Source organism: Lepidochelys kempii, chromosome 3 (assembly GCF_965140265.1).
Source record: "Lepidochelys kempii isolate rLepKem1 chromosome 3, rLepKem1.hap2, whole genome shotgun sequence".
Lineage (NCBI taxonomy): Eukaryota > Metazoa > Chordata > Testudines > Cheloniidae > Lepidochelys > Lepidochelys kempii.
Window position 1 is genome coordinate 149,926,169 of NC_133258.1, and position 12,256 is coordinate 149,938,424.

The 12,256-nt window shown below is 38.1% G+C and overlaps 1 protein-coding gene across 1 annotated transcript in view; it reads right to left on the bottom strand.

The window, feature by feature from the left end:
* Positions 1 to 1,263: 1,263 nt before the first annotated feature.
* Positions 1,264 to 12,256, bottom strand: part of BTBD9 (BTB domain containing 9) — a 296,353-nt gene continuing 285,360 nt past the window's right edge. The window contains exon 11 of the mRNA XM_073338551.1: positions 1,264 to 6,969. Coding sequence (XP_073194652.1) covers positions 6,775 to 6,969 — 195 coding nt within the window. The 3' untranslated portion in view covers positions 1,264 to 6,774. The remainder of the gene's footprint in view (positions 6,970 to 12,256) is intronic.

Below are 12,256 nucleotides of genomic sequence, written 5' to 3' on the forward strand. Positions count from 1 at the left end.
ACTCTTATGTAAGGGATACAGCTCAATGCTCTGAAAAAAGTTATACTTATCATTCTATTAGACTGGGGGTGAGGAGGTGGGCGAAGAGATAATTCTCTGATTTCGCTAATAATGACTTATGCCAGCAGGGTATTATTACTCTGAGTAAGGTTTGTTATTCAGTTACTGCCACCATTCATATATGTTACAGTAATAAAATGCATGAGTAACTAAACATAAGTGATGTGTAACTCAACTTCCATCAGCTGTAAATTGTAGCCATCCTATGGGAAAATGGCAGGAATTTTCAGTTTCCCCCCATGAGAATCCCATATATCACAGTTGTCATCTTGGATTCCCTTTGTCTAAGATAAGCTACATGGCAATTTCAAAAGTTTAAACTGCTGCTGAAGCATTTTAAATCTAAAACAAAGGACCCAGTTTTGCCGTGAGATGTGGGCACAATTCCTACTCATATCAGTCAAAGCTTTCTAATGAGTGCTTGTGGATTCCAACTGACACTCACAAAAATCACGTGTAGGAGAGCTGGCTAAAGTACAGCCTGCACACTTCCACAAACACCCTAATTTTTAATATGGACGTTCACTCCAGGGAGACAACAGGTCACAGCATACAAGGGAGCCAAGTGGGACCTGTAGTGTCTACAGATCGCACTATTGTCCTGAAGATGGAGATATGCAATTTGCTCTATTTTATGTGTGTTACTTACAGCCAAATTACAAACATCCCTCAACTGGGAACAACATGAACACCCCGGGCTTGAATGTCCACTGTTTCACACCTTGTGTACATCACTTTTAAGTGACCATAAAAAGGGTATAATATGCTACCAAATTACAATAGTAGCATTTTATACCCAGTTGCACAGGTGCAAGGCCTCATCTAGACCAGAGTACCTGATTCTGTTGTAACTCAAGTTCATCAATTTACCTATTAGCCTAAGTTCACTAACAAAACTTTAAATGCTTTGTCTAGCTGCCCCAAGCTTTGGAATACACTGAGAGATCGGGACCAGAAATAAGCATTTGTATCTTAGAGCACAGGTTTTTGGAGCATCTAGATTAACTTTTACAACTGTCTAGGCAAGGTGGGTGAGGTAATATCTTTTACTGGACCAGCTTCTGTGGTGAAAGATACAAGCTTTTGAGCTACACAGAGCTCTTCTTCAGGTAGAGCTCTGTGTAGCTCAAAAACTTGTCTCTTTCACCAACAGAAGTGGTCCAGTAAAAGATATTACCTCACTCATCTTCTCTCTCTAATGTCCCAGGACTACCATGGCTACACCACCACTGCACTTTACAATTCTATTAGTTAATTCAAATTAGCAGGCAATCAATTAACTTACAAGATCAAGACTGTAGCTTGAATAAATCATTAATAGATACACAATTGGGAGGCAGTGGGTAATCAGGCCCTAGACTCTGGAACCTGTAAATTAATATTTCTAAAATATGTCCTTGCACCATGGCAGCTAATTTGACTTTATGCATGCACAAGATTGTTGTTTTTAACTGGCTTTGATGTTTCCTAATGGCTACAACCATCACTACTATAACTTCCTAAAAACGTATTCCAAACTCACCCCAATGGTATCTGAGCACCTTGCAAAACCTATATAAAGACAACAAATACTTCCTAAAAGGAAAATAATTACAAAATTCCCATTTGCCAGAAAAGTTCAAAAACTGAGTTAGTCTAGTCTCTGATTCCATATTTTATATTCTTGGGTGGGCATCGCATACATTTTGGTCCAACAGAACTAGTAGCTCTATCTAACAATGCAATAATAAACTCTAGTAACTTTACCTTCTAGTCTCTGCACTGACTCTGGCTATCCCATAATATTGTTAAATGATCTGTAGTTATTAAAAGTTCATATTTTATCAGTTGAAGAAACCCTGAAAAATCGGTTTCATTTACCTACAGTATTGAATTACCAACATCATGACTAAGGCCCTACTTAACTTGTGATATTGCAGACATTGGGGATTCTGCAATATAAGGTTTCCACCGCAATTTTGTCAGCCTGGCAGCTGACAGCAGGAGCCTACCCATGTGCGGGGCTGACAGCGGAACCCGTCCATCAGATGGGCGCTGACAGTGGGAGCCCTGGCCCTCAGCCCCGTGCACGGCTGACAGCAGGAGCCCCGTCCATCAGCCAGGTGGCTGACACTGGGAGCTTCCACTGTCAATCCCACGCACGGCTGACAGAGGGAGCGCATTTTCCAAATTACTGCAAATAATATAGGCCCATTATTACTCTTCTGCAATTTCCCATGTCTTGTCCGCGACTCAACCGCAATTATATGACAATCATCCCACAATTCAAGTAGTGCCTTAATTATGACCTTTCACCTCCTTCCACTATCAGAAGAGCCTACCAACTTGTCAAAGCAGATACAATACAGAAAATTCTCTAATTTAATGTTATAATAATAAAAATACATTAAGGTGAAGATACATTAACTGCATTAGAATTTTCCACAGCACTAATAAGCACTGAACTCCAGTGGGAGTTGTAGTCAGGACAAACATGCAGAATTGATTTCTAAAGAAAGAGAAATAAATGGGGCTCCAGAGGAAGCAAACTGCACTGAAGCACCAAGTTTCCTCTACATGAAAAAGGCTAATTTCACCTCTGTGCTAAACATCTCACATCAGCCTTGGATTCACTTGTTTTGTTATAGTTCAAACTGAACATGTTACTTTTGCAGAAGATAACGTAAAAATAAAAAGTACACACTGCAAATTCCTGGAAGAAAACAAATTTAATTTTCTTTGCCTTTTACCACATTGCTTCATTGTCAAAAGGAACTTCTTAAACGAAGGCTCATGAAATGGAAAACTGTGCCTCTGCATTATCAAATGTCCCTCCATGGAAAAATAAAAATACTTGCTTCTTTCAGTGGTACACTAGTTTCCTTTGCTAGAGAAAGACAAAATTATATTTTTGTTGCTTTTTAAATTAAAGAAAGTCTAAACTGATCTTTCAGGAGCTTGTTTGTAGGGTTGTTTGACAATGGTTTGGAAAACAGAGCCGAGCAATTTTTGCTCAATTCAAAAACTCATTTTCCCAGAGAAATCAGTTTTACAAATACGGCCTGCTCTTGCTGAAAATATGGTTTGGTTTGGTGCCAGACGTTTCTGGGAATAAAAGTGTTTTTAATGTATTTGGAAGAAAGAGACACTTAATTAAAAAAGGAAACTTTAAAGGTAACTCTGCTGAGCACCACATGAGCTTGATGCTAGTCTAAACTGAAGCTAGCATTGGGAGAAAACAGAGGAAATGAAAAAGAATAAGGAAAAATTGAGGGTGGAGTTTATCGTTTTTAATGTCAAAGTCAATTTAAGTGCTAAATAGAAACAATGTCTCTAGAGTGAGAATATAAACAAATGCTATTAGCATAGAGATCTAACAACAAAACTCTTACAGTCTGACAGGAGACAAGAGAACATCTGGTCAGTCCTGTTCTATCTCAGTCACAGATAAAATATATAGTTATAGTATGCTATATAGTTCAGAGTACCTGTATATATCCCATCATCCTGAAGGGACACACTTTTTAATGGTACATCTAAGCAGCTCAACTATGCTTTTAGTTCTTTCCATCAAGAAACAAGCTAAAAACTCAGAGCAGGGTTGACAAAAATCATACATGAATACCAGAATTCCATTAAGCAGCAATCCCACAATGAAGAAAATCTATAAAAGAACTGGAAAAAGCTGAGGACATTTATACCAAAATATAAATTAATCCTCCTGCCTCACCACTGGCACATTATATTGGAAGAGAATGTTCATGGCAGAAGAGCATACCAGGCAATAAATAGATTTTGTGGGTTTTTAAAGACTGAGCAAAAATGAGATGCTCAAAACATACAACTCCAAAACCACCAACATTACTCGTTATACAAGACTAAAAGATCCAAACCACAAAATGGAAAGTGGTGGGGTTATTTTGGCTTGCAAAGGTTTGAAAATTCTGTGCCAACACAGACACAATGACTCACTTCAGAGATAGGTTCAAAGCACAAATAATTATCAGAGAGGGGACTAACAGGTGTGTGAAAGTGGCATGATGTGATGGGGAATCGTAATGTTAAAAAATTCCTATTTGTTTGTGAGGAAGGATGAGGTAATTTATCTCAGCTGTGGCTGACATACTTTTTTTGGATATTTGAAGTTCTACAGATCCTGTTGCTCTGCACTTTGAGAATTTCTCACATGTACTCTGCTATAGGTTAATCTTTCAAATTCTTCATGTCCCAAAACTGGGGTGAATAGAGGCCTGGGTGGCTAGTAGATGTAATAAGAAATCTAGAATATATAGATATCTTTGATCTATGAAGCCTCAGAGGGCAAGATCAGAGAGAATGCGAGAAGGAGGGGTGTAGACTGATAGCTTCTAAAGAGTCTTTTTTTGGCTCAGCAGCATTCTACAGAATAATTGTCCATGTCTGGGAAGTATACATTCAAAACCCTGCACTTTGTCTGTGAGAGTCTAAACCCAGGGACAATTGGTACAGATCTATTTCATTCTTATGTTACAACACTCCCTACAATGGTGGCAATTAGAGCTAACAAAACTGGAAAATGATGTAATTTATTTATTCACAGTCTGAGAATAGTGAAATTAGTTGTTAATTTATTTGTAATCTCTTGCCAATGTCAACTCTGATGCTGAAGGTTCAACCCAAGAAAGACAAGGCAGGTTCCATGCTACTCAATAGGTCCAGCAAAGATTACAATTGTCAAGGGATTTTTGTTTGTTTCTTTTTAAATAAAAGTTTAGTCTAAAATTTTCTACCTCTGTACTTGAAGTTAATCAAAGAGCTCTGTACCCAAAACTTAGTCTGAATTCCACTATGCTAAATAAATGTGGTAATCAGCAGCCAGTGGTAGCTGATGGCTCATGAGCAATATTCCACATGCAGAGCACTGCTACTAAGCACTATGAGCCATGACACCTAATAAAATGTATCACGTAATGTCCATGCATCTCCAATAAGAACCATCTTGATTTCAGGCTATGGGGGCAAACGGTTTGGGAGGGAATACAGGAGCTAACATGAGAAAGACTGAAGATGGGTCTGGCGATAAGAAAAAAAGATAAAATTGCCAAAGTTATTCAACTTTACAGGAAATATATCAGAAAGAAGAAACATTTCTTTTTTTCTCTGTCAAGTGTCTGCTGTTTTGTAGCCACCATGCTATCTGTTCCTTCATGCTTTTAGCCCAACTGGTATTCAGAAAGAAATTCTTTCAGGTTAAGCAGTGTGATAGATTGATATACAACTCATTATATCATTATGTTCAAGCAGAGGAAAATCATATTTGACTTGACTAACTCTGACTTGTCATCTTGTTTTGCTCTCGCAAAGGTGTATTAGACCAACAGAAAAAAAATTCCAGGTCGATAAACTTGGACAGTAGATGCTCCAAAGATCATGTACTTCAGAAGAAATATCAGTCTTTCCTAATTATTTTTGCCAATGACATCAATATTGTGTGTAAAAACAGAACCTCTTCTTCCCACACGGGCAAGCCCAGTGAGATGTGGAGCTTTTGCTAAGTCACATGGACTGGAGATTAGAGGATCCTGGTGATCACAATGTGAAAATGCTCAAGATTAAGAAAAAAAAGCAGATAATCTGATCAAGTTACAAAGGACAAGTAGGACAGTTAACACTGAGATGTAAATTACTAAAGCAAGAACCAATGAAGAGTCAGATCAAACTACAATAGTTACATTAATTTTTTTCCATGAAGATTATGAGAAAAGTGTATAAGCGGCTTTTTAAATCCCTAGTTGAACACTGTAGTCTATTATTTTCTTTGAAATATTTTTGACTGCAAATTCTCATTTTTGTATTGCTGAGTCTGATCAGCAGCATGCCAGTGGTCAGCTGTAATTCTGCTTTTCTAAACACAAACACCACATTTGACAAATTTACAATAATTTTTGTAGAAATTTAAGTAAAACTTGAAGAGTCATCTTTGAATTAAGCAGATAGTTATCTACTTGTCAAATTGGAAGCTTGACTAGGAATTTCCCGCTTGGAACATAGATAAGAAATGACAATTTCGTAACTCAACAATTCAAGTAAAGTCAGAATTAAATACAGCATCCATGAATTGATTTGTTTTTATCATGAGGGTTTTTTCCTTGTCATACCAGGTGATACACATGCCTGTTACTTCCCTAATCTATTGTACTGTATGTACTACAGCCGAAAATAAGGGAAAAGTCGGACACCTAGTCAAAATGATTTAGAAAACAGCTTATCATTTACAAAGGACTATGGATTAAGAATAATTTAAAAAAATAAAAACAATCTATTTTCCCTAGTGATGTAATAAAGATCATCATTCTGTTTCCTAATCGGTGCCTTCAGGTAACAAATACTTAATTTATATTCCTTCCAGTCTATGGTTCATATGCCATTTTTGTATTCCAATCTGGCTCTGCCTTTTATTTCCTTCCATTCTCCTTTCCTTGGTTAGATTAAAGAGGTAGGGTGTTAATGGGGGACTTGATATAGATTGAAGATCTATTTTATCCCCCCGGAGACCAGCCTGATTTGAACAAATTGAAGAGAGTGAAGCAGCCCCTTTGTGTCCTTGGAAAGCCTTTTCCATTTCAGCATTTCCAGCTGGCAGGCATGGTCCCCTTTGTTCACTGAGAGAACAAGAAAAAAGGTGCCTGTACAAGAAGGTTGTGAATAATTTCGTATAGCATCATGGAGACTGCAAAAGCTCCTTTCCACTCTCCTTTATGGTTGGTGAGCATGTGTACGTGAGGTGGATCCAGTGAGGGAGTGCAGAGAACTGGTGCTTGAGGCTCGAACTGGGCGAGAAACAAGCTGTTGTGTGCCAGTGCCCAGTTCTGCTGTTGCCACTTCCTCGTTACCCTCTTCCTTGTGGGCACTGTTTTGTGCTGGACACTCAAAATGCACACAGTGAAACACCTGGGGAAAAAAATGAAGAGATAAGCAAAACAATTAACAGTAGCGAAAGTGTGAACAGAACTAAACAACACCTTCAGTGAAGCATGCAGGCAACGTGCCAGTGCCAAAGGGCTGATCCAAGCTAGAATGTTTCATCGTGGGCTTAACAGCCTGTGTTCAGAACCCACAACTGTTAGGGTTGAAACAAATGCGAGTAACAGCCATGTAGGGGGAGAAGGCCTTAGCCGATAAGCCTTTATGTCTGGTAGCCTTTAGTTTGAGGTGCTGAGCCTGAATTCAGTTAGATAGTTCTGAGGCATATGAGGACATTTTGGTGATTTGGAAAAATCCTTTAGTTTGCAAAGCAGCATATCTATAATCTAAAAGCTATCAAATGACAATGAAAATGACTTAATTAAACTCCAGAAAGGCTGAACATCCACATTATCTATGAATTAAAGTGACATTGTAATGCAGATGATGTTATCTCATGACTGCCCTCTACTGTATTCAGCAACACCTCAGCAGATGCAATATTTTGCAGTACACAGAAATACAGGATTTGCCAGGTCCAAGGAGACCATTGCTTCATCAAATGCAGAATTCTGCTTCAAGTAGCAGCCAACAATTGATGTTTCAAGATGTGATCATTGTGCAAGCAGTACATAGGGGAACTCCTTCCAGACCCTGCAGGTGATTATCTTAGGCCCTAAAACAGGAAGATTTCCCTTTCAACATTTTTCACCATATTTCCTAGGTTAGTATAGCTGCTTATAGAACACCTGTTCATGTAGCTATTCAGTGGGTCCTTATAAATGCCACTAAACTGTTTGCTTCAATGATTTTTCCATGACAGTCAATTGCACAGGTTTACCACCAACTGTGTAAATAAATCTTTCCTTCTATTAATTTTAAATTTGCTGCCAATCAATTTCATTGAGTGTCCTCTTGTTCTTCTGTCATGGCACTAGCTGAAGAGGGATGCCTGCTTAGTTTTTACTAATCCATTCATTATTTTGTATGCTATCATGCTTCTTCTTATTCTCCTCTTAAACAGTCCAAAACATTTAAATCTCATCTCATAGCCACATAAACCCACTGAAACCTCTTCAAATCTTAGCTGTCCTTTCCTAGGCCTTTTAAGTTCAGCAACATCCTTTTTGAGGTCAGATGACCAAAACCAAACAAAGCACACAAAGTGTAGACAGATCATTGATTTATACAAGACCAGTATAATATTATCTATTATTTTCTACCCTGTCTTTAATACAATTTAGAATCCTATTAGTCTTTTTCACTGTCACTGCACATTGAGCAGACATCTTCATTGAACTATCTACAGTAACCCCTAGATCTTTTTCCTGAGAGTTGCTAGCTAATTTAGAACCCAACAGCGTGTATGAAACCGAGAGAGCTTTATTCACAGTCATGTTCTCTGTAGCTCTCTTATTATAATTTCTTGTGTCTTTCTTGGTGCCAGAATTCTTGCAATTTTTTTTTGTCGTCTGCTCTGTTATTTTCTCTCCATTTCTAGGTGTGATATATATAATGTTAGCTTCTTTTGTAAACTCATCTCTGCATTTGCAATTGCGTTGCTGTGCTGTCTTTCATTAAATAGATTTCTCAAAGACTGTGATTATTTGCTAGGCTTTAAAGTTTTGAAGGTAACAGCCACTGCCATTTTTCTAGCTTCCATTACAAGTATCAGGATTTAAGGGAATGGACTATAACTGATCAATGCATCTTTATAGTACACTGCTTTCCTAGCAAGGTGGTATGGTCAAAATGGGTAGGGCACAGGTCTGGAAATCGAGACACTCCATGCTCCCACAATGTCCTATGCAAATAGAGTTTCTCATTTAAAATTTCATCTTATATTTATATAGTGATACATCTTTTTATACAGTAGCTATTACTAACCATTAGCTGATATCAATCTATAAAATCAGAAAAACTTGTCTCCTAAATTATACCTTTCATTGTTACCATTTCTTTTTCATACCAGGCTGTAATGTTCACCTCAGAAGCTGCCACATTGACACTACTGTGGACTCAAGAGGTGTTTTATTATTGTTTCACTTTAACATATATAGAGCAACACTGCTGAAGAGGGGGGAGTATTCAGAAGAACAGTCCTGGATGTATCAATTCCACTCAGTATTTGATTTATATATGTAACCACAGATAAAGTAAAAACAAACAATGATGCATGTGCTTCTTTATAAAAGCAGGAACCAAGAACTCAGTATTATCCTCTAATCTGAGGATTTCTTGTGCTTCTCTTGGGAAATTTGATGAAGTTCTGGCATCCAAATAAGGAGAGCCAAACTCCCCTACATTTGTTTGAGGACAAGAGGCCTCTTCCAGCAGACATGGCACTGGTCTATCAGGGACATCATCCAAAACTTTCAGTCACAATAAACCAATGACAAAAAGACCTGAGGAGAATAAATGTTCTTTTTTCTTATTTATAAAAAAATAGAAAGACTGACAAGTACAAGGAAAAAAGCCAATGAAAACTTTTTGTATTGAAATATACCAAAACCCAATATTTCATCTGAAATTTATGGCTTTCAATTCTGTCAATAAATGGAAAAAAACACAGGAATGGACAGAAGAGTTTATAATAATTAAATAAAAACATTTACAAAATAGTTCAATGTCACCTACCAACTACAAAAAACACTCAACCATCCACTGCCATCCTGAGAAAAGTGTGGAAAAAACACAGATTATGCTCTAAAAGTCATAAAATCCAAGCTCTGACAGACCAAGTAGGGAAGTACATCCTAGAGTTGAGGACTCCTCATTGAGAACAGGCTGTCAGCAGCCCATTTTGTTTAAAATTACACTGTTTCAATCAAGAAGTCTACTATTTACGGGCAAATAAATCTGGTCATCTGAAAAAGAATGATACACAAGCGGCATGTGCCCAGATTAATTTCAAAGCATGTGCCCAGATTAATTTCCTATGTAACTGAGATAAAATATTCTGAAGGAATAAAATGAAAGGAGCAGAATAATTTATGGCTTGAATATAGATATGATAAAGGCAGGAAGTGAATGGTAAGAATTTTCCAAAGAGCATCTGATCTGATTGATTAAAAGGATGAGGAAGTCATGTAACAAATCAAAACCGATTTGTGAAAAGAACAGAACAGTAACAACGAGATACTGCTGTGTATCAATAATCTAAACAAACTGGGACACATTAAACAGGGGGAATAAACTGAGTAACACATTTATATACACTATGATAACAGCAGCTTAGATGTGGCATGTTATGTAAAGGAAGGAAGTAGGGACCTAATTCTTCTCTCTGTGAAGTCAATGGGAGTTTGGCCATCAGACTTCAAAGGGAAAAGAATACAATCCTTTAAGAAGAGCAGTCATTGACTTCTGAGTAATAAAAGGACATGATAAAAACAGAATAACAAATTTTGGAAGACTGTGGGAAAAGGCTGGTGAAATCGGATCAAATAAAAAAAAAGAAAAGACCACAGGAGAAATGGGAAGTTTTCAAAAATATATTAATGTATGCCTGCCATCTAGTGATAAGCACAGTAAGAGTAGAAGAAAAATGCTAACATGAATGAACATGGTGGTATAAAATAAAATCAAGACTAAAGGAAGAGAGACAAAGTCGGTGAGATATACGATGTCAAATTCAAAAGAGGATTACAAAGTGAAATTAGTGGAGAGATTAAAAATGGAGGTAGAGAATACAAGAAACTTTTAATAAGAAGTTAAGATAAATGAATGGAAGAGCAATTCTAAGTACATCAGGAACAAAAGGTCAGTGAAAAAGGTATTAGGGCCTCCAAGAGATAGCATTAGGGGAATTTGACAGAAGTAGTAAATTCTGCTAAAAATTTAATGAATTAATTGCCTTATCGTTCACAAAAGATGAGAGCCAGAAGTAGACACACGTTTCCCAGAGGAAGCAGATACAATGCTGAAGGAAATCAGGATCATGCTAAATAGGTAATTAAAACAAAATCTAACGTCCAAAGAGTTAAAAAAAAAACAACAAACTTTACAGTCACATGCTTATAAAGACCAAAGCTCCAAAGGAAATGGCAAATATTCATGTTCTTCAGACATATCTCAAATCGTTTGGAAACAGGGAAGGTAGTGGCAGATTGGAGAGAAGCTTGTGCAATACCTATAATTAAGCAGGAATCAGATTCTTTATCTTTTAAGACATCTTACTCAAAACATACAGGTGGCAGCCTGGCTTGTACCAGGCTGCAATTCAAATTAGAGCATTCTTGAGCTCATAAGAAGTTGCATATCTTTGTATTTGTGCAACATTTTTTTACTTAATGCTTACTAATACATAGCATTTTACATTTTTTAAAAACATTTTATAAGCACTAACTAGGTAATAATCCTTACACACTTACCTCACAGGTATGTAAGTATTATTTACCCACTTTACAGATGAGGAAAACAGGAAGGAAGAGAGTAACTTGCCCAAAGCCACACAACATGGAAAGGGTAAAGCTAGGATTAGAACACATGGAATGAACTCCCAGCCCCACTGAAATCAATGGCAGTTTTACCACTGACTTCCATGGGGCCAGAGTTTCATCTACCAGCTCTCAGCTCCTTTCAGGAACAAGGAATCCCAGCCTGCTCACCTGCTAGGTTAACTCCCAGGCAGTCTAACCAGTGCAGCTAGGCCCTAACAGAGCTGCCTGATTGGCCAAACCACCCAACTGCCTGAAGATATCAGCAGACATGCTCTTAAGACCCACAGCAGCAGCAAAGCACTAGCTGCTTAATGCATCCACTCACGGCTGTGATCGCTCCTTAGCCTTCTTGTTCCCATGTTCTAAACTCAGATCCAGCCCTGCTCCTGCCATGGACTCAGCCTTGCCTCACTCCAGGTAATCTGGCTCTGACCCTCAGCTCCAATTCCTGGCCTGACTCATGCTTCAACCACTAGATCTGACTCTTGCTGCAACAACCAGTGTTTACTGCCTATTTCCCAGTCCCTAACTGTTTGATCAGTCCACCAAGAGGAACCCATCAGAGGAAAAGGGGTTCAGTTCTCTCTGGCTTAGATCCCACCATGACAAATGTTTTCCCATCACAGATAGTGGGTGCAGTGTAGGAGCTGCAGGCTCAGATTGCTGCCCTGCAGGTGTAGAATGTGGCCTTGCAAGCACAAGCTGCACAATTTGCAGCTCTGTCCCCTGCTCCCCATGAACCAAAGATTCCACTGCCAGATAAATTCAACAGTGACTGTAGCAAATTCTGTGGATTTCTGAATCTGTGCTGGCTTCTGTTTCTGTTGCAATGA